The following is a 23579-nucleotide window of genomic DNA, read 5'->3' as shown; positions in this document are numbered from 1 at the left end:
ATTCCATCCAAAGCAGGAAAAGATGTGACATTTCCTTATTGGCTCAAACATTGTGGCCATAGCGAGCGAAGCTCGGACCCTTGCATATAACCATCTGTTCAAGGGCCTGATCGTTGGGCATGCAACAATGGCAAAATCTCCTGGAGGGTTGCTTCACTCTCATGATGAAAGAAATGCAGCAGCCAATGTGTGCACAGCAAGCTCCCAGAAACAGCAGTGTTGGTTTTGTTCAAGTTTATTTATTAGTCGCAAGTAAGGCTTACATTAACGCTGCAGTGAAGTTACTGTGAAATGCCCCTATTCGCCACACTCCGGCACCTGTTCGAGTCAATGCACCCTAACCAGCACGTCTTTCAGACTGTGGGAGGAAACCGGAGCACCTGGAGGAAACCCACGCAGACACGGGGAGAAGGTGCAAACTCCACACAGACAGTGACCCAAGCTGGGAATTGAACCCGGGTCCCAGGCGCTGTGAGGCAGCAGTGCTAACCACTGTGCTACGGTGCTGCCCCAATCTCTCAGATGGGGATTGGCATCCCTATCTGAGAACCTACACGCGGTTCAAAAGGACTCTCGTAATTAGAAGGAAAGCCAATTATTGAGCGGAAGCATGAATCGTACAGGGAGGTGACGATTGCCCTCTGACCCCCACAGTTTGGTACATAGTCTCTCAACACCAGGTTAAAGTCCAACAGGTTTATTTAGTAGCACGAACTTTCGGAACGCCGCTCCTTCATCAGGTGAATTCAAATTTGCATCTGCTGATTTAGACACAATAAGAGTTTTAACAACACCAGGTTAAAGTCCAACAGGTTTATTTGGTAGCAAATGCCATTAGCTTTCGGAGCGCTGCTCCTTCGTCAGATGGAGTGGATATCTGCTCTCAAACAAGGCAAGAAGTCTCACAACACCAGGTTAAAGTCCAACAGGTTTATTTGGTAGCAAATACCATAAGCTTTCGGAGCGCTGCTCCTTCGTCAGATGGAGTGGAAATGTTCAAACAGGACATACAGAGACACAAAATCAAGTTTTAGAATGCGAATCTCTACAGCCAACCAGATCTTAAAGGTACAGACAATGTGGGTGGAGGGAGCATTAAGCACAGGTTAAAGAGATGTGTACTGTCTCCAGACAGAACAGCCAGTGAGATTCTGCAAGTCCAGGAGGCAAGCTGTGGGGGTTACTGATAGTGTGACATAAACCCAAGATCCCGGTTTAGGCCGTCCTCATGTGTGCGGAACTTGGCTATCAGTTTCTGCTCAGCGACTCTGCGCTGTCGTGTGTCGTGAAGGCCGCCTTGGAGAACACTTACCCGAAGATCAGACGCCGAATGCCCATGACCGTGATTTAGACACGAGGCATGCTTGAGTAGTGGGCTTCGAGGACATGCAAGGCAATTAAACGTCACAGCCGCTTTCCAAACCACATGCGAGCCACACCATGGGCGGTCTGTCAGTGTGGCCAATTAACAACTGGCAGTGACACAATTACATCGAAGCATAATCGAGAAAGCTGTGAACATTCAAATATGTCGCTGAGCAGAAACTGATAGCCAAGTTCCGCACACATGAGGACGGCCTAAACCGGGATGTTGGGTTTATGTCACATTATCAGTAACCCCCACAGCTTGCCTCCTGGGCTTGTAGAATCTCACGAGCTGTTCTGTCTGGAGACAATACACATCTCTTTAACCTGTGTTGAATGCTCCCTCCACCCACATTGTCTGTACCTTTAAGACCTGGCTGGTTGTAGAGATTCGCATTCTAATCAGTATTCTGTAACTTGATTTCTGTGTTTGTGCACTGTTTGAGAGCAGATATCCACTCCATCTGACGAAGGAGCTGTGCTCCGAAAGCTAATGGTATTTGCTACCAAATAAACCTGTTGGACTTTAACCTGGTGTTGTGAGACTTCTTACTGAACATTCAAATACACAAATTATTAAAACTGATCAAAGCTTTTATCGATCTCAAAGAGCAATGTGACTAATTAAGCCAAGGCACTGAACCAATTCAATCCTTCGATTCAGTCGAAAGAATGTATGTAATCTTTATGAAGCAAGCACTTCAGACTTGGCTACAGCGTGTAAAATTGATCTGGACCTGCCCCGAGGCCATTCCATTAATGTCACCCGAACCAAATTGACAGGAGGCCTGGAGCTTATGTTGTGCAACCAGGAATGATCACAGCCACATAGCTCGAGGCCCCATTTCATACTCGTGTCAGCATTCTAATTGCAACCCGAAACCCGTACGGGTAGGATTGAAGAGAACTGGGGCTCTCTGGAGGAACGAGCAACATCTACGGCAAGCCGGGGTCTCTGGACCCCCTGGCAGGTCCTTAAGAGGATCCCAGAGGGGTCTGGAGTGTTTGACTTGCATCGACCTACTTAGAATTTTGAATTTTCTGATATTTCTGCAGTACGACAGCGGCTTTCCTCTGGGTGGCTAAAACCATCTTTCAGAACTTAAGGCAGCAGTGCATCAATATTTCAGGGAGGCCATTGCACAGAGCTGTTTGAGTAACATTGATCTAAAGAAGTCATTGGGATCAGGTGGCAATTTAATTGCAGCGTATTTACTGGGTGAGGAAGGAGATGCAGCTTCAGGAATACAGCTGTTTTGCGAGTGAGTTTTCTGTTTTAATTTGCACTCTTGGGGATAGACAAACAGGCTGTCACTTGCTCGCTCTCTTTCTTCCTCTCTCGTTGTTTCTGTTTCACCTCTTTCCCCCCTACCCCTCTGCAAATCTCCCTACCCCGCCTGCTCTCTTTTGCTTCTCATTCTGTCCGTGGGTTCTCCCACGTTCTTTCCATCCAAAGCACAGAAATGAGGTAGAGGGACTGGTACGACGACAATCTCTCCCTCAATGTCAACAAAATGAAGGAGATTGTCATCGACTTCAGGAAGCGTAGTGGACAACATGCCCCTGTCTACATCAACGGGGACAAAGTAGAAAGGGTCGAGAGCTTTAAGTTTTTAGGTGTCCAGATCACCAACAACCTGTCCTGAACCCCCCCCCCCCCCACGCCAACACTATAGTTAAGAAAGCCCACCAATGCCTCTACTTTCTCAGAAGACTAAGGAAATTTGGCATGTCCGCTACGACTCTCACCAACGTTTACAGATGCCCCATAGAAAGCATTCTTTCTGGTTGTATCACAGCTTGGTATGGCTCCTGCTCTGCCCAAGACTGCAAGGAACTACAAAAAGTCATGAATGTAACCCAATCCATCACGCAAACCAACCTCCCATCCATTGACTCTGTCTACACTTCCCGTTGCCTCAGAAAAACAGCCAGCATAATTAAGGGCCCCACGCACCCATGACATTCTCTCCCACCTTTTTCCATCAGGAAAAAGGTATAAACGTCTATGAGGTCACGTATCGACCGACTCAAGAACAGCTTCTTCCCTGCTGCTGTCAGACTTTTGGAGTGTGTGGAGTTTGCACATTCTCCTCGTGTCTGCGTGGGTTTCCTCCGGGTGCTCCGGTTTCCTCCCACAGTCCAAAGATGTGCGGGTTAGGTTGATTGGCCAGGTTAAAAATTGCCCCTTAGAGTCCTGAGGTGCGTAGGTTAGAGGGTAAATATGTGGGGGTATGGCCTGGGTGGGATTGTGGTCGGTGCAGACTCGATGGGCCGAATGGCCTCCTTCTGCACTGTAGGGTTTCTATGATTTCTATGATTTTGAATGGACTTACCCCGCATTAAGTTGATCTTTCTCTACGCCCTAGCTATGACTATAACACTACATTCTGCACTCTCTCCTTTCCTTCTCTATGTACGGTATGCTTTGTATAGCGCACACAAAACAATACTTTTCATTGTGTGCTAATACATGTGACAATAATAAAGCAGGAAAAGATGTGACATTTCCTTACTGGTTCAAACGTGGCCATAGAGTTAAGCTCGGACCCTTGCATATAACCATCTGCGCAAGGGCCTGGTGATTGGATATGCAACAATGGCGAAATCTCCTGGAGGTTGCTTCACTGCTCTGTTCTGTTGTTGTTGCTAAAAACTTTACAACCCATACCCCACGTCTCATTCTGTTCATCTTGTACTGCTCATAAGCAACGCAGTGGTTGGACAACCAGCATGATAGAAAAGTTTCTAATACTCCTGACACAATTATCATTGACTAGACATCAACTTTTTAGTCAATTAATTAATTACTTCACAATTCCTCCACCCCAACCTCTCCAAGCCCATTAACCACCAGTATTAACACTGCGCGTTGATGAAGAACCCCGTGTTAATGTTACGTTAATTGTATTATTATTGAGGGTAGGGATAAACGAGTGGAGGGCATTGACTGGTGAAGTATCTTGAGCACAATTAAAGAAGGATTGCAAGCCATGGTGTTCTGTTCTGACGGTGGCGACGGGGGGAGGGGGGGGGGGGGGGCGGGGGGGCCTCAGTGGATGGCTCTCTACATGGGAGTCCCCTTTTCCATTGGGGATTTGACTTGGAGGGTGTTGCATACAGCGATCCCGTGCAACAAAAGATTACGGGTGTTTTACGGATTCCTGGGCCACTTGTCTTTTCTGCTGCCTTGAGGAGTCCATGTTTCAATTCCAAGATGGCGCTGGAGTGAGGCGACCTCTTGCAAGCTGTGCCCAGCCTACCTTCTAATTCTATCTTTTACTCTCGTTCTATGCTTCTGAAACTTCATTCTAACTCTTTTATGACTGTAACACTACATTCTGCACTCTCTCGTTTCCTTCTCTATGAATGGTATGCTTTGGATAGCGCGCAAGAAACAATACTTTTCACTGTATGTTAATACATGTGACAATAATAAATCAAATCAAAAATCGTTCCACGTTTACATAGGTTTTGCGAGGCTGCAGCTCCTTTTTGCTTATTTGAGGGCCTGCTCCCAGCTTTCAGGCTGCACTTCGGCTCCTGGCCACCTGGTGCAGAGGGGAGGGGGGGGTATGGGGCAGGATGGAGGTCCTTCAGGTAAGTCTGCTGCTGGATCATTAATAGATCCAGGCAACGGGCGGTGAAGGGGTCGTTCGGCCCGACTGTCCCTGTTCCCATGGCTACGTTTGCATCCAGGCATCCCTAGGGAGGGAGCACTCGGTGTCCATCGGTATGCTTGAAGCCCGGTGGATGCTGCAGAAGCTGCAGTGCGTCATTAACCCCAGGAGTGACATTCTAAATCAATTTGATAAGTTTATTTTGTAACTCTGTTTTGATTGCCGTGCTCCTTTAAGGGGCTGTTTTTTGTTTGAGCGTGTTTTTATTTGTTTTAACTGATTCTTTTCAGATGTGTGAAATGAGGCACTGCGAGACTCTGAGTGTGTTACTGGATAGGAGGCAGACAGAAAGTAGTGCTGCATTCCAAAAATAAAAGCTATCAAGAAAAGGAATTGCACCTACTTTCGTACTTCACCATCTGGCTTAGGATCCAGTTATCAGTTGGAACTGAATTAGGTCAACCCATGAGTTCCACAATGCAGTTAGTAATTTGTACCAAGAAGCATCCTAAAGAGAGAGACTTGCATTTATATAGCGCCTTTCTGACATTCCAAAGCATTTTACGGCAAATAATATACTTTTGAAGAATAGTCATTGTTGTAATGTTGGAAAGGGGTGCGATTTCAGCAAACATTCCAGATAATACAATAATAATTACACTTCAATGAATCCTGCCATTTGTAGCATCTTCTGAAATGTTGATCAGCTTTCTGCAGTGTAATTGTTCCTAGATACTCACTACTATTGGGTGGTGCAGTGGTACAATGGTTAGCACTGCTGCCTCACAGCACCAGGGTCCCAGGTTCGATTCCTGGCTTGGATGACTGTGGAGTCTGCACGTTCTCTCCCTGTCTGCGTGGGTTTCCTCCGGATGCTCCGGTTTCCTCCCACAGTCCTAAAATGTGCAGATTAGGTGGATTGGCCATGCTAAATTGCCCCTTAGTGTCTAAAGATGTGTAAATTAGGGGGATTAGCCATGATAAATATGTGTTGTTACAGGGACAGTGCCTGGGTAAGAGACCCCATTGGAGAGTTGGTGCAGTCTCGATGGGCAGAATGGTCTCCTGCATTGTAAGGATTTCTATGACTACTCCCCATTCAGTAGACCTAAGTCCCTCCTTGCTAATTTGCCGCATTGCCCAGAGGGATGGAGCAATGTGCAAATTCAGCTTTTTTTTAAAAAAGTAAATTCCTTTTCTCTTCTAGGACCGGGGGATTGACAGCAGTATTTTCCAGAACCCAGCAAAGCTCCACCTGACGATCGGAACGCTCGCTCTGCTTAATGAGCAAGAGATCACCAGAGCCTGTGAGCTGCTGCAGAAATGCAAGGAGGACTTCATCAGGTGAGTAAAGCCCCAGCCAGTTTCAGCAAGCTTCTGTCGCTCTTCCATCCGAATGGTGTTCCTCAACTTGCTGCTGAGTTCCAACAGAGATTTACCACCTGGGGGGGTTATTTATGAAGCCAGTATACAGTGAGAGGAATGGTTTGAAAGCTGCAAAAGATTATTTGCTCGTATGTATTTGAAGGAGGAGAAATCATTCGCTAGGTCGTAGAATCATAGAATCCCTACATTGCAAAAGGAGGCCATTTGGCCCATCGAGCCTGCACCGGCAACAATCCCACCTACCCCTATCCCCGTAACCCCATATATTTACCCTTCTAATCCCCCTGACACTAGGGTCAATTTAGCATGGCCAATCCACCTAGCCCGCACATATTTGGATTGTGGGAGGGAACCGGAGCACTGGTGGGAGGAATCCCACGCAGACATGGGAAGAACGTGCAGACTCCACACAGACAGTGGCCCAAGTCAGGAATTGAACCCAGGTCCCTGTCGCTGTGAGGCATAGAATCTCTACATTGCAGAAGGAACCCATTCGGCCAGTGGTTTTAGCTGGGGGAAGGGTAATTATGAGGCTATTAGGAGAGAATTAGGAAACATAGGTTGGACTAGGAGATTACAGGGACTGGGAACGTCCGACATGTGGAGTTTTTTCAAGGAGCAGCTACTGCGAGTCTGTGATAGGTATGTCCCTGTCAGGCAAGGAGGAATTGGTAGGGCTAGGGAACCGTGGTGCACCAAAAAAGTTTCTTTGTTGGTTAAAAAGAAAAAGGAGGCTTATGTTCGGATGAGACGTGAGCACTCGGGTAGTGCACTAGAAAGCTTTAGATTGGCTAAGAGGGAGTTGAAGAGCGAGCTTAGAAGGGCTAAAAGGGGACATGAGAAGACTTTGGCGGATAGGGTTAAAGAGAATCCTAAGGCGTTCTATAGGTATGTCAAGAACAGAAGGTTGGTTAGGGCAAGTTTAGGGCCAGTTATAGATGGCAGAGGGAAGTTATGTGTGGAACCGGAGGAGATTGGTGAAGCATTGAACCAATATTTCTCTTCGGTGTTCACGCAAGGGGACATGAATATAGCTGAGGAGGACACTGGGTTGCAGGGGAGTAGAATAGACAGTATTACAGTTGATAAGGAGGATGTGCAGGATATTCTGGAGGGTCTGAAAATAGATAAATCCCCTGGTCCGGATGGGATTTATCCAAGGATTCTCTGGGAGGCAAGAGAAGTGATTGCAGAGCCTCTGGCTCTGATCTTCAGGTCGTCGTTGGCCTCTGGTATAGTACCAGAAGATTGGAGGTTAGCGAATGTTGTCCCATTGTTTAAGAAGGGGAACAGAGACTTCCCCGGGAATTATAGACCGGTGAGTCTCACTTCTGTTGTCGGCAAGATGTTGGAAAAAATTATAAGGGATAGGATTTATAGTTATTTGGAGAGTAATGAATTGATAGGTGATAGTCAGCATGGTTTTGTGGCAGGTAGGTCGTGCCTTACTAACCTTATTGAGTTTTTTGAGAAAGTGACCAAGGAGGTGGATGGGGGCAAGGCAGTGGACGTGGTATATATGGATTTTAGTAAGGCGTTTGATAAGGTTCACCATGGTAGGCTTCTGCAGAAAATGCAGATGTATGGGATTGGGGGTGATCTAGGAAATTGGATCAGGAATTGGCTAGCGGATAGGAAACAGAGGGTGGTGGTTGATAGTAAATATTCATCATGGAGTGCGGTTACAAGTGGTGTACCTCAGGGATCTGTTTTGGGGCCACTGCTGTTTGTAATATTTATTAATGATCTGGATGAGGGTATAGTTGGGTGGATTAGCAAATTTGCTGATGACACCAAAGTCGGTGGTGTGGTAGACAGTGAGGAAGGGTGTCGTAGTTTGCAGGAAGACTTAGACAGGTTGCAAAGTTGGGCCGAGAGGTGGCGGATGGAGTTTAATGCGGAGAAGTGTGAGGTAATTCACTTTGGTAGGAATAACAGATGTGTTGAGTATAGGGCTAACGGGAGGACTTTGAATAGTGTGGAGGAGCAGAGGGATCTAGGTGTATGTGTGCATAGATCCCTGAAAGTTGGGAATCAAGTAGATAAGGTTGTTAAGAAGGCATATGGTGTCTTGGCGTTTATTGGTAGGGGGATTGAATTTAGGAGTCGTAGCGTTATGTTGCAACTGTACACAACTCTGGTGCGGCCGCACTTGGAGTACTGTGTGCAGTTCTGGTCCCCACATTACAGGAAGGATGTGGAGGCTTTGGAGAGGGTGCAGAGGAGGTTTACCAGGATGTTGCCTGGTATGGAGGGGAGATCCTATGAGGAGAGGCTGAGGGATTTGGGATTGTTTTCGCTGGAAAGGCGGCGGCTAAGAGGGGATCTTATTGAAACATATAAGATGATTAGAGGTTTAGATAGGGTGGATAGTGATAGCCTTTTTCCTCTGATGGAGAAATCCAGCACGAGGGGGCATGGCTTTAAATTGAGGGGGGGTAGTTATAGAACCGATGTCAGGGGTAGGTTCTTTACCCAGAGGGTGGTGAGGGATTGGAATGCCCTGCCAGCATCAGTTGTAAATGCGCCTAGTTTGGGGGCGTTTAAGAGATCCGTAGATAGGTTCATGGACGAAAAGAAATTGGTTTAGGTTGGAGGGTCACAGTTTTTTTTAACTGGTCGGTGCAACATCGTGGGCCGAAGGGCCTGTTCTGCGCTGTAATGTTCTATGTTCTATGTTCTATGTTCTATCAAGTCTGTCCTGACAACAATCCCACCCTGGCCCTACTCCCGTAACTCTACATATTTACCCTGCTAATTCCCCTGACACTAGGGGGCAATTTAGCATGGCCAATCAACCTAACCCACACATCTTTGGACTGTGGGAGGAAACCGGAGCACCCGGAGGAAACCCACGCAGACACAGGGGAGAATGTGCAAACTGCACACAGACAGTGACCCAAGGCTGGAATTGAACCTGGGTTTCTGGTGCTATGAGGCAGCAGTGCTAACCACTGTGCCACCCCAGGGTCAACTTGCAAAGATCTCTTAGGCAGCTGTCCGACTGTTGTCTTCTCTCCCCTTCTCTGCTCCAACTATCAAGGCAAGAAAGGTTTAAATAAGTATTCGAAAGCACAGATGTAAGTTTCTGAAAATCTGGATGTTTGGTTGCTGACATTGGACTGGGATAGGCACAGTAAGTAGTCTTACAACACCAGGTTAAAGTCCAACAGGTTTATTTGGTAGCACGAGCTTTCGGAGTGCTGCTCCTTCATCAGGTGAGTGCAGGATTTGTTTCACAAACAGGGCACATATAGACACAAACTCAATTACAAGATAATGGTTGGAATGTGAGTCTTAACAGGTAATCAAGTCTTTAAAAGTGCAGACAATGCGAGTGGAGAGAGGGTTAAGCACAGGTTAAAGAGGTGTGAATTGTCTTAACTCCTATATGTGCCTATATATGTCCTGTTTGTGAAACACATCCTGCACTCACCTGATGAAGGAGCAGCGCTCCGAAAGCTCGTGCCAGATAAACCTGTTGGACTTTAACCTAGTGTTGTGAGACTACTTGCTGTTTCTGAAAATATTTCAATCTGCGTCTCATTCCTTCAGCAAAGTAACTCGAGGATCGTTACCATTGTCAGTCCGAGCTTCAGCACTGCTCACCCATTCCGAGTCCCTGCTTTACGCACACGAGCAGCATTTCGCAAATGATCTTGTGGAGTCACAAATATTTAGAAGCAGGACCCTCCATGCCTGTCTGTCACAAGTGGCTTGATCTAGTCGCCACTAGATGTCATTAAATACTCGATTGAAGCTCTGCACCACACCACCCTGTAACTTCAGAGATGCCCTTTTCACTTCCATCTGGATTGGGTCAGCTTGGCTCAGTCACAGTCCGACTATCGGGACTAAGATGCGCGGTGACAAGTAAATGTGCAAATTCCCTTGAAAATGATGGAATAATGTTAAACCATTCAGGACAGAAAATGCTGGAAAATCTCAGCAGGTCTGGCAGCATCTGTAAGGAGAGAAAAGAGCTGACGTTTCGAGTCCAGATGACCCTTTGTCAAAGTTGGACTCGAAACGTCAGCTCTTTTCTCTCCTTACAGATGCCGCCAGACCTGCTGAGATTTTCCAGTATTTTCTCTCCTGGTTTCAGATTCCAGCATCCGCAGTAATTTGCTTTTAAACAATTCAGGGCCGTGTTATCCACATTCCCGTTTGCTATAACGAAGTCATTACAGGGAGTGCACAAAGGTTGGCTTTATATCAACGGTTTTTGAACTCTCCTGTTTGCGGAACTACCTGAAAATATCAGGGACGGCACAGTGGGTTAGCACTGCTGCCTCACAGCGCTAGGGACCTGGGTTCAATTCCCGACTTGGATCACTGTCTGTGCAGACTCCGCACGTCCTCCCCGTGTCTGCGTGGGTTTTCTCCGGGTGCCTCGGTTTCCTCCCACAGTCCGAAAGACGTGCTGGTTAGGGTGCATTGGCCATGCTAAGTTCTCCCTTGGTGTGCCCGAACAGGCGCCGGAGTGTGGCGACGAGGGGATTTTCACAGTAACTTCATTGCAGTGTTAATGTACGCCTACTTGTGACACTAATAAATAAATTTTAAAACTTTAAACTTTACAAAAAAAAGATTAATACTGTCCCAGGTACCCAATGCAAGTGTGAAGATGCTCGCAGGAACCTGGAACACATCAGTGCGCTGGGAGACTCAATGATGCACAACGCCGTTACAGCAACAGAGATTGATTTCCCCTTTAAGGCAGGCATGATTGCAGCAGGGCTGACTTAAGCCAAGAACAAATCGGGGCTTTGTTTTAGTGAGAAAGAATGACTGATTATTTAACAAAGAAGGTTTGTGCACACAGTACGGATGAGCTGCTGGCTGGCTTCTCTCGTGACAGGTTTTACAGAATCTTGGTTTGCATACCTCCATTAATCCTCTTGACAGGAGAACTTTACAGATTCCCGGGTGCTAATGTAACACAAAACAAATTGTTAACGCAACTTGGGGAAATTGCTTTGTAAAAAATCATGCGTTTTAGTTAATTGCAGACATAAGAAATGGAAATCAGGAGATCGGTTAACATCTGAAAAGAGAAAATTTTAGCCTGTCTTTCCATTTCACAGATGCTGTCAGGCCTGCTGCATATTTTATATATTTTTATTTTTAGATTTCCAGCAGTCGCAAGTTGTTTTAAATCTGGGTGGATTATGTAGAGAGACGGGCAGTATTGAGCAAGCAAGGGGGCTGCAGAAGGAGCTAGGTGGGATTGCTGCCGGTGCAGGCTCGATGGGCCAAATGGCCTCCTTCTGCACTGTACGTAAGAACTAGAAGCAGGAGTAGGCCATCTGGCCCCTCGAGCCTGCTCTGCCATTCAATAAGATCATGGCTGATCTTTTTGTGGACTCAGCTCCACTTACCCGCCTGCTCACCATAACCCTTAGTTCCTTTACTGTTCAAAAATTTATCTATCCTTGCCTTAAAAACATTCAATGAGGTAGCCTCAACTGCTTCACTGGGCAGGGAATTCCACAGATTCACCACCCTTTGTGTGAAGAAGTTCCTCCTCAACTCAGTCCTAAATCTGCTTCTTATTTTGAGGCCATGCCCCCTAGTTCTAGTTTCACCCGCCAGTGGAAACAACTTCCCTGCTTCTATCTTATCTATTCCCTTCATAATCTTATATTCCCTTCATAATCTTATATGTTTCTATAAGATCTCCCCTCATTCTTCTGAATTCCAATGAGTATAGCCTCGGTCTACTCAGTCTCTTCTCGTAAGCCAACCGTCGCAACTCCGGAATCAACCTAGTGAACCTCCTCCGCACCCCCTCCAGTGCCAGTATATCCTTTCTCAAGTAAGGAGACCAAAACTGTACACAGTACTCCAGGTGTGACCTCACCAGCACCTTATACAGCTGCAACATAACCTCGCTGTTTTTAAACTCCATCCTTCTAGCAATGAAGGACAAAATTCCATTTGCCGCCTTAATTCCCTGCTGCACCTGCAAACCAACTCCTTGAGATTCCTGCACCAGGACACCCAGGTCCCTCTGCACAGCAGCATGCTGCAATTTTTTACCATTTAAATAATTCCTACCAAAATGGATGACCTCACATTTACCAACATTGTACTCCATCTGCCAGACCCTCGCCCACTCACTTAGATTATCTATATCCCTTTGCAGACTTTCAGCATCCTCTGCACACTTTGCTCTTCCACCCATCGTAGTGTCATCTGCGAATTTTGACACACTACACTTGGTCCCCAACTCCAAATCATCTATGTGAATCGTAAACAATTGCAGTCCCAACACCGATCCCTGAGGCACATCACTACTCACTGATCGCCAACCAGAAAAACACCCATTTATCCCCATGTAGATTCTATGATTCTGTGACCTAGTGAATGATTTCTCCTCTTCCAAATACATACGTGCAAATAATCTTTTGTAGCTTTCAAACCATTCCTCTCACTGTATACTGGCTTCAAAAATAACCCCCCAGGTGGTAAATCTCTGTTGGAACACAGCAGCAAGTTGAGCAACACCATTCAGATGGAAGAGTGGGCAAAGAAGTGGCAGATGGAATACAATGTGGAAAAGTGTGAGGTTATGCACTTTGGAAGGAGGAATGGAGGCAGAGACTATTTTCTAAATGGGAAAATGCTTAGGAAATCAGAAACACAAAGGGACTTGGGAATCCTTGTTCAAGATTCTCTTAAGGTTAACGTGCAGGTTCAGTCTGTAGTTAAGAAGGCAAACGCAATGTTAGCATTCATGTCGAGAGGGCTAGAATACAAGAGCAGTGATGTACTCATGAGGCTGTTTAAGGCTCTGGTCAGACCCCATTTGGAGTATTGTGAGCAGTTTTGGGCCCCATATCTAAGGAAGGATGTGCTGGCCTTGGAAAGGGACCAGAGGAGGTTCACAAGAATGATTCCTGGAATGAAGAGCTTGTTGTATGAGGAACGGTTGAGGACTCTGGGTCTGTACTCATTGGAGTTTAGAAGAATGAGGGGTGATCTTATTGAAACTTACAGGATACTACGAGGCCTGGATAGAGTGGACGTGGAGAGGATGTTTCCACTCGTAGGAAAAACCAGAACCAGAGGGCACAACCTCAGGCTAAAGGGACGATCCTTCAAAACAGAGATGAGGAGGAATTTCTTCAGCCAGAGAGTGGTGAATCTGTGGAACTCTTTGCCGCAGAAGGCTGTGGAGGCCGGGTTATTGTGTCTTTAAGACAGAGATAGATAGGTTCTTGATTAATAAGGGGGTCAGGGGTTATGGGGAAAAGGCAGGAGAATGGGGATGAGAAAAATATCAGCCATGATTGAATGGCGGAGCAGACTCGGTGGGCCGAGTGGCCTAATTCTGCTCTGATGTCTTATGGTCTTATAAATCATTGCCTCTATGTTTAAATCCCTTCATAGTCTTTTTCCTCCCTTTTTAACCTCTACTGGCTCCACAATCCTCCTTCCAAATTCTCTGTCTCTCTGACTCTGTCCCCTTGTGCAATCTCCTCCTCCATTTGTCCCAGCCGAGGTGGCCATTCGCTCAACAATTAGGCTACATGGTCTGAATTCTCTCCCAGACCACCACCGCCGCCTCCCCCATTTCCCTTCACTTCTCCACCTCCCCCTCCGTGACAGCCCTACTTCAAACCAGGCTTTTTGACCAATCCGCTCCTTATCTCTTGTAACCTCTGCCATCCTCCCCTAGAGATCTCCCTAGACCTCCCATTCAGACCTCTTATACGTCTCTGATTTTACCATTGGCGCTGTGCTTTCAGTTCCCATGGTCCTGAGCTGTGGAATTCCCTCCCTAACCACATGCCAGCTGACTCAAGAACTGCTTTTTCCTGCTGCCGTCAGACTTTTGAATGGTCCTATCCTATATTAAGTTGATCTTTCTCTCCACCCTAGCTATGACTGTAACATTACGTTCTGCACCCTCTCCTTTCCTTCTCCCCTGTGTACTCTTATGAATGGTATGCTTTGTCTGTATAGCGTACAAAAAACAATATTTTTCACTGTATCCCAATACATGTGACAGTAATAAATCAAATTCAGTCAATTCAATCTTCACCCTTAGCCTTCAAGATGGGCAGCACAGTGGTTAGCTGTTAACTGCTGCCTCACAGTGCCAGGGCCCCGGGTTCGATTCCCAACTTTGGGTCACTGTCTGTGTGGAGTTTGCGCGTTCTCCCCGCGTCTGCGTGGGTTTCCTCCGGGTGCTCCGGTTTCCTCCCACACTCTAGAGATATGCAGGTTAGGTGGTTTGGCCATGCTAAATTGCCCCTTATTGTCGGGGGACTAGCTAGGGTAAACGCATGGGGATAGGGCCAGGGTGGGATAGTGGTCGGTGCAGACTCGATGGGCCAAATGGCCTCCTTCTGCACTGTAGAATTCTATACTCCGTAAAGTTGACCTCTTTGACCAAGGTTTCAGTCACATGTCCTCATATCTCCTCATGTAGCTCAATTTCAAATTTTGTCTAATAATTATTCTGTGAAGCGTCTCGGAACGTTTTACAACGTCAAGGCGCTATGTGAATGGAAGTTATTGTTGAGGTGGAGCAGATCCAGGACGTGGATCCCACAGCCTGCCCTGATGCCCAAAGGCGAGGTGCGGGGTAAAGAAATTTGTGTTGGGGGAGCGGTAAAATCTGATCTTGCAGCCAATAGCTGGAGGCAATGGAAGAACCTACATCCTGTTTCACTGTTTGAGAAGAGGGGGTATAGTTACACATGACACAAGGGGAATAGATTCTACAGGGCTAGGATACAAGAGCAGGGATGTATTTCTGAGGCTGTATAAGGCTCTGGTCAGACCCCATTTGGAGTATTGTGAGCAGTTTTGGGCCCCATATCTAAGGAAGGATGTGCTGACCTTGGAAAGGATCCAGAGGCGGTTCACAAGAATGATCCCTGGAATGAAGAGCTTGTAGTATGAGGAACGGTTGAGGACTCTGGGTCTGTACTCGTTGGAGTTTAGAAGGATTAGGGGGGATCTTATTGAGACTTGCAGGATACTGCGAGGCCTGGATAGAGTGGACGTGGAGAGGATGTTTCCACTCATAGGAAAAACCAGAACCAGAGGGCACAACCTCAGGCTAAAGGGACGATCCTTTAGAACAGAGATGAGGAGGAATTTCTTCAGCCAGAAAGTGGTGAATCTATGGGACTCTTTGCAGCAGAAGGCTGTGGAGGCCAGGTCATTGAATGTCTTTAAGACAGAGATAGATAGGTTCTTGATCAATAAGGGGATCAGGGGTTATGGGGAAAAGGCAGGAGAATGGGGATGAGAAAAATATCAGCCATGATTGAATGGCGGAGCAGACTCGATGGGCCGAGTGGCCTAATTCTGCTCCTATGTTTTATGCAGGGGGCTGTGTGATTAGGGGATGGCGGAGGAGATTATCAGAGGGTGAGGCTTGAGTTGTATATCCAGCTGAGGTGTTGGCGGGGGACAGGTGAACTGTTTCTTTGTCCGGGCTGGCAGAGGTTGGATCGTCTGCATTTTGCTTGGGGCGGGTCAGGAAGAGAAATCTACAGGTGAAGGGATATAAACACGTCCAACTTTCCTGTTGTGTTTAGTTCTTTAAGTGCTTTGGAGGAACATGCCCTACATTCATCCTCGTGTTTCTGTTGCATATTCACTACTCTCTGTTGTGCGAACGGTAATAAAGGAACAAAGCCCGCTGAGAGTCACCAGAGGACATGAATATAAATGAGTGCCAATGTATTCAGTCTCCTGCTTGAGTAAACAGTTTTAAATAGTTTCTTTCCAAGGCCAGTTAAAGATTGGAACAGTATCTCTCAGGAGATGATGATGCACTCTTGGATTGATGTTTGTTAGGCAAGCATCGTGTGGTTTACATGATGAGCGCTAACGAGAAGTGAAGTAATTAATGTTAATCGTGCAGTAGGTTAAGCACAGTTTTACCTATTTCTCACACGTTTGCCTCGAGGAACAGCTTCGCAACATTTTAAGACAATTTCTTTCAATCCAATTAAATCTCACTTACAGACTTTCTCTATCATAGAATCCCTACAGTGCAGAAGGAGGCCATTCTGCCCACTGAGTCTGCACTGACTCTCGGACAAAGTACCCCACCCAGGCCCTATTCCCGTAACCAAACATATTTACCACACTAATCCCCTTAACCTACATACCTTGGGACAGACACTGAGGGGCAATTTAGCATGGCCAATCCACTTAATCTGCACATCTTTGGACTGTGGAAGGAAACCAGAGCACCCGGAGGAAACCCCACGCAGACACAGGGTGAATGTGCAAACTCCACAGTCTCCCAAGGCCGGGCTTGAACCCGGGTGCTAACCACTGTACCACCCACATCACCTCTTTAGTGTCTTCAGGTATTTTAAATAAAAGTATTTTAATTGCCTGAGTTTCCTGCTTTCCCTCGAGCTTCTCTGTCTTAATTTCAATTGTCATCTTGGCTCATTTGGTAGCACTTTCACCTCCAGGTCAGTAGATTGCAGATTCAACCCCACTCCAGACTTGGAACACCTAGTCTACGTTAACAGATGAGTGCTGTGGTAAGGGAGTGCTGAACTGTCAAAGGTGCTGTACTTCAGATGCGTTGTTAAACAGGTTCTGCATAAAAGGAAAGCTTTGGGTGGCACAGTGGTTAGCACAGCTGCCTCACAGCGCCAAGGACCCGGGTTCAGTTCCAGTCTTGGGTGGAGTTTGCACGTTCTCCCAATGTCTGAACAAAGAACAAAGAAAATGACAGCACAGGAACAGGCCCTTCGGCCCTCCAAGCCTGCACCGACCATGCTGCCTGACTGAACTAAAACCCCCTACCCTTCCGGGAACCATATCCCTCTATTCCCATCCTATTCATGTCTGCGTGGGTTTCCTCCCACAGTCCAAGGTGTGCAAGTTAGTTGGATTGGCCATGCCAAATTGCCCCTTAGTGTTGGAGGGTCTGGCAAGGTAAATACGTGGGGTTACAGAGATAGGGCCTGAGTGGAATAGTTGCCGGTGCAAACTCGATGGGCCAAATAGCCTCCTTCTGTAGGGATTCTATGATTGGGGCCAATGTAGTGTTCAGCGGTGCTCGAGGTAGGGAGCGCAGAGCAGAGAGCAGTGCCTCAAAGGTGGAAGAGAGCTGCACAAGAGGAATGGAGAGGCCAGAACTAGCAATGACAGAGGAGTTAAGGAGGGAGAGTGCATCATGTCTGCAGTCACACAGTGTCTTTGATAATTGGAGCATTTCGAACCCGGGACAGTCAGAATGAAGTTGGAAAATAGCGTACTGACCCAGGACTTTAGAAAGACCTCTCTCCTGTGGACAGAATATCTGCTGCTTTAAAAAAATATATTTTAAATGTTGAATGGCAAATGGAGGATTCAAATATGGTGAGTAAGACCACAGGATTATCCTGAGGAGGGCTGAAGGCTGCAAGTTTAGAAATGCACAAAGCTGTTCCAAATTCAGTGAACTTGCAATCCAAATCGTACCACCATTTATGGGCGTCAGCACATCTCGGAGATTGAGTCGCAGCCTTTAAATTCATTTGCAGCGCATTTTATTTTGTGCAGCGCTTTTGCTTATTTTTGTAAAGGACAATGTCGCTGAACAATGCAATCCATTCTCTCTGGGGTGCGGCCTGTGTGTCAGCGTTTCTGTATCAGCCTAAATCTATTCAAGCTTTCTGCAGAGGGAGTCCTGCAGAAAGCTTCAATCCTGTTTCTTCTGCCTGTGCAGCTCTTTCCCAGTTGGTGGCATCGACTGAACATCCATCCATTGTAAGCAGATGTAGGTTTACTATAACTAAAGACAAACCTAACGTTTGTATAGCACCTTTTTATAATGTTGGTACACTCCAAAGCGCTCCACAGCCGATCTGATATTGAGCAAATGCAATGTTAGCATTCAGAGTCATAGAGGTCTACAGCATGGAAACAGGCCCTTCGGCCCAACTTGTCCATGCCGCCCTTTTTTTTTAAAAACCCTTAAGCTCGTCCCAATTTCCCGCATTTGGCCCATATCCCTCTGTACCCATCATACCCATGTAACTATCTAAATGCTCATCACCCTCTGTGTGAAAAAATTGCCCCTCTGGACACTTCTGTATCTCTCCCCTCTCACCTTAAACCTATGCCCTCTAGTTTTAGACTCCCCTACCTTTGGGAAAAGATATTGACTATCTAGCTGATCTGTGCCCCTCATTATTTTATAGACCTCGATAAGATTACCCCTCAGCCTCCTACGCTCCAGAGAAAAAAGTCCCAGTCTATCCAGCCTCTCCTTATAACTCAATCCATCAAGTCCCGGTAACATCCAAGTAAATATTTTCTGCACTCTTTCTAGTTTAATAATATCCTTTCTATAACAGGGTGACCAGAATTGCACACAGTATTCCTAGTGTGGCCTTACGAATGTCTGGTACAACTTCACCAAGACGTCCCAACTCCTGTATTCAGTGTTCTGACCGATGAAACCAAGCATGCCGAATGCCTTCTTCACCACTCTGTCCACCTGTGACTCCACTTTCAAGGAGCTGTGAACATGTACCCCTAGATCTCTTTGTTCTGTAACTCTCCCCAACGCCCTATCATTAACTGAGTAAGTCCTGCCCTGATTCCATCTTCCAAAATGCATCACCTCGCATTTGTCTGAATTAAACTCCATCTGCCATTCGTCAGCCCACTGGCCCAATTGTTCAAGATCCCGTTGCAATTGGAGATAACTTTCTTCATTGTCCACTATGCCACCAATCTTGGTGTCATCTGCAAACTTACTATCCATACCTCCTATATTCTCATCCAACTCATTAATATAAATGACAAATAACAGTGGACCCAGCACTGATCCCTGAGGCACACCACTGGTCACAGGCCTCCAGTTTGAAAAACAACTCTCTACAACCACCCTCTGGCTTCTGTCAAGCAGCCAATTTTGTATCCATTTAGATACCTCGCCCTGGATCCCGTGAGATTTAATTCATGTCGAGAGGGCTAGGATAACAAGAGCAGGGATGTACTTCTGGGGCTACAGAAGGCTCTAGTCAGACCCCATTTGGAGTATTGTGAGCAGTTTTGGGCCCTGTATCTAAGGGAAGGATGTGCTGGCCTTGGAAAGGATCCAGAGGAGGTTCACAAGAATGATCCCTGGGATGAAGAGCTTGTTGTGTGAGGAACGGTTGAGGATTCTGAGTCTGTACTCGTTGGAGTTTAGAAGGATGAGGGGGGATCTTATTGAAACTTACAGGATACTGCGAGGCCTGGATAGGGTGAACGTGGAGAGGATGTTTCCACTAGTAGGAAAAACTAGAACCAGAGGGCACAAACTCAGGCTAAAGGGACGATCCTTTAAAACAGAGATGAGGAGGAATTTCTTCAGCCAGAGAGTGATGAATCTGTGGAACTCTTTGCTGCAGAAGGCTGTGGAGGCCGGGTCATTGAGTGTCTTTAAGACAGAGATAGATAGGTTCTTGATTAATAAGAGGATCAGGGGTTATGGGGGAAATGGCAGGAGAATGGGGATGAGAAAAATATCAGCCATGATTGAATGGCGGAGCAGACTCGATGGGCCGAGTTCTATTCTATTCCTATGTCTTATGGTCTTATGATCTAGCACTGCCTTTGGGCTATAGTCACCATTGTAACATAGGAATTACACTAGCTGAATCATAGAATCCCTACAGTGCAGAAGGAGGCCATTCGGCCCATCGAGCCTACACCGACAACAATCCCACCCAGGCCCTATCCCCATCGCCCCGTGCATTCACCCTGTTAATCCCCCTGACACTAAGGGGCAATTTATCATGGCCAATCCACCCAGCAGCTAGAATCCTGGGCTTCTGGACTGAAATTCATTGGGATCTGTGGTGGCACAATGCCGCACCAACAGCAGCACGGGATATTTGAGCCTCCGCCTCCCAAAAAACCAAATGGAGCCATAGGAAGAAAGGTTGTGAGGTCCACTAATGTTGCTGAAAATTTCTTTATTCACACAGAGATCAGTTTAGGTCGACACTTTTTAAATTAATTATAAAAAGGCCTAAGGAGTAAAGAACAAGACGAAATTATAAACAAAAAATGAAATATTGATAACGCACTGCTGCCTCTCAGTGCCAGGGACCCGGGTTCCATTCCGGCCTCAGGTCACTGTCTGCGTGGAGTTTGCAGGTTTTCCCCGTGACTGCGTGGGTTTCCTCCGGGCGCTCCGATTTCCTCCCACATTCCAAAGATGTACAAGTTCGGTTGATTGGCCATGCTAAATTTCCCCTTAGTGGCCAAAGATGTGTAGGATAGGGGGATTAGCGGGGTAAATGCGTGGGGCTACAGGAATAGGGCAGAGGGGTGTGGGCCCTTGGTGGGACGCTCTGTCGGAGAGTCGGTATAAACTTAATGGGCCGAATGGCCTCTTTCTGCACTGTAGGGATTCTGTGATTATCCCGCGCTGTCTCGATAACATCAACGCAGCTTCCATAGCAGCAGAGCAAGAGAAAGTCTCAAGAAATTCACTGCCATCCCCACCTCTTCACCGTGTGTCAGACTGTGCTAACAAACTCAGTAATATTTCTCCCAAGTTACTTTTGGGTGTGCCCACTGACCAACAGTTCAGTAGAATCGTAGAAGGCTTGAAATCTGTGTCTGCACTGGCTGAAGCAGTGAGCCATCCAGGCTAATCCCACTTTCTAGCCCCATAACCCTGCAGATTACTGAAAATCTGGTGCATATCCAGGCACCTTTCAAATGAGATGAGGTTTCCTGCCTCTGCTACCCTATCAGGAGTGAGCTCTAGATCCCTATTACCCTCTAGGTGAAAAAACATTTCCTCATTTCCCTTCTAATCCTTCTACCAATCACTTTAAATCCCCCAGTCACTGACCTCTCTGCTAAAGTAAATCGGCCCTTTCCATCCACTCTATCCAGTCCCCTCACAATATTTTACATGTCAATCAAATCTCCCCTCAGCTTCCTCTGTTCCAAGGAGAATAACCCCAGTTTATCCAATCTTTCCTGATGGCTGCAATTTTCCCGCCCTGGCAACATGCTCGTAAATCTCCTCTGCATGTACCCTTCCTAATGCGATTACATCCTATTTCGGAATGAGGTGACCAGGACTGCACGCAGTACTCAAGTTATGACGTAACCCATGTTTTATATTTTTACAGTATAACCTCCCTGCCCTTATCAAAGCAAATTACTGTGGATGCTGGAATCTGAAACCAAAAGAGAAAACGCTGGAAAATCTCAGCAGGTCTGGCAGCAAACTGTTAGGGGAGAAAAGAGCTTTGACAAAGGGTCATCTGTGACTCGAAACGTCAGCTCTTTCCTTTCCTTACAGATGCTGCCAGACCCGCTGAGAGTTTCCAGCATTTTCTCTTTTGGCACCCTGCTCTTATATTTTGTATCTTAGCTAACAAGCGAAAGGATTCCATTTGCCTTCTGAGCTACCTTATCAAACTACTCTGCTGCCTTCAGGTACCTGTGGACATTCATCCCAAGTTCTCTCACTTCCTCTACACCTCTCAATATTCTCCCATTTATTATCTATTCCGTTGCCTTGTTTGACCTCCCCGAATGCATCACCTCACGCTTCTTTGGATTGAATTCCATTTGCCGCTTTTCTGCCCACCTGACCAGTCTATTGATATCCTCCTGAAGTCTCCAGCAATCCTCATCACCAGCAAACACATTGATTTTTGTGTCATCTGCAAACTTCCTGATCATTCCCTCTACATTTATGTCCAAATCATAAATGAATACCACAAAAAGCAGGGGACGTGGCACTGGGAACAACCTTTTAGTCACAAAAAGCATCCGTCAATTGCCATTAAGCCAATTTTGCACAAGCAAAATACTGTGGATGCTGGAATATGAAACAAACCAGCTCTGATGACGGGTCATCCAGACTCGAAACGTTGGCTCTATTCTCCCCCCACAGACGCTGTCAGACCTGCTGAGATTGTCCAGCATTTTCTGTTTTTGAGCCAATTTTGTACCTAGCTTGCTACATTCCCCTGGACCCCACGGGCTTTTATTTCTTTAACCAGTCTGCCTTGTGGGACCCTGTCGAAAGCCTTGCTAAAATCCATGTAGACCATATCAACTGCACTACCCTTATCAATCCTCTTTATTACTTGCTCAAAAAATTCAATCAAGTTAGACAGACACAACCTTCCCTAAACCAATCCATGCCGACTGACTATGATTAGTCCCCGTCTTTCTAAGCAACAGTGTACCCCGTCTCTCAGAACTGATGTCAATAAATTGCCCACTAACGAGGTTAGACCGACTGGCCTGTAATTATTTGGTCAATCTGATCTTTTATGAGTGAACTCTACCCTTGACCTTGGCCTGCTATTTTGTTGAGATGGAAAAATACGTTCTGAAAAGGGTAATGAAATAGAATGAAGCTTTGCCACACAGGGGAGCATTAGACAGAGTAACGGGAAGGCTGGCTATAGACTGATGCACTAACATGACCTGCTGCCCTGACCACACCCTAAATCCACACTCTGAAATTGACTTTAGTAAGTCAATCTGCTGAGACCGTTACTGTCTGCTCTTGTCAGGTACTGTTTGTTTCACATGAGGAAGATGTGTAGAGATTCAGGAGAAGGAGAATAATCCATGATTGAGTTCACCAGGCAAGTGCTACAGTGTGAACTTACAATCTTGCACGTTTTCAGAAGAATGGTTCTGAAGATCACATTTTTTTAAAAAAACCTTTTCAGTTTAAAGATGTTCTCAAAATGGCTCCCGACTACCAGGCAGAACTCCTCTTTCTCTTACTCCCGAGGTGACCAGGATGCATTCCTCAGACAAATACATTTGAATGAGTGTTGCAAAAGAGTAAACAGAAACTCGTTGACTTGATGGCTTTTCCTCAAAATACAAAGATATAGACTGGTAAGATACTGAAGGGTGTGACCCTTTGGATCACTACAGGGGGCAAGGAGACTTTGGATAACTGTAATGGAATTACCACTTGCCCTATATAGAAATTGAATCCGCATTGTTGTGCAGGGCACATGATAATGGGGGCCATCTTGTCTTACGTGAAAAAACATTGAAAAGGGCAGGAAAAAGGGCATGGATAGAGGATTGGCTGACTGGCAGAAATAATGTGGAGATGGTATTTGCTACCAAATTATGGTATTTGCTACCAAATAAACCTGTTGGGCTTTAACCTGGTGTTGTTAAAACTCTTACTGCTTGGCAGAAGGCAGAGAGTGGGGATAAAGGGGTCTTTTTCAG

General features: G+C 46.3%; 1 protein-coding gene across 5 annotated transcripts in view; it reads left to right on the top strand.

Annotated features, from left to right (window-relative positions):
• ascc1 (activating signal cointegrator 1 complex subunit 1) overlaps nucleotides 1–23579 on the top strand; it is a 73686-nt gene that overhangs the window by 17180 nt on the left and 32927 nt on the right. For all 5 annotated transcript variants that reach the window (XM_078199484.1, XM_078199483.1, XM_078199485.1 and 2 more), the window contains exon 6: nucleotides 6193–6329. In XM_078199484.1, the coding sequence (XP_078055610.1) occupies nucleotides 6193–6329 (137 nt within the window). The remainder of the gene's footprint in view (nucleotides 1–6192; nucleotides 6330–23579) is intronic.

Source organism: Mustelus asterias, chromosome 28 (assembly GCF_964213995.1).
Source record: "Mustelus asterias chromosome 28, sMusAst1.hap1.1, whole genome shotgun sequence".
Classification (NCBI taxonomy): domain Eukaryota; kingdom Metazoa; phylum Chordata; class Chondrichthyes; order Carcharhiniformes; family Triakidae; genus Mustelus; species Mustelus asterias.
The sequence above is the reverse complement of the archived record's forward strand: the minus strand, read 5'-3'. Positions and strand labels throughout refer to the sequence as shown.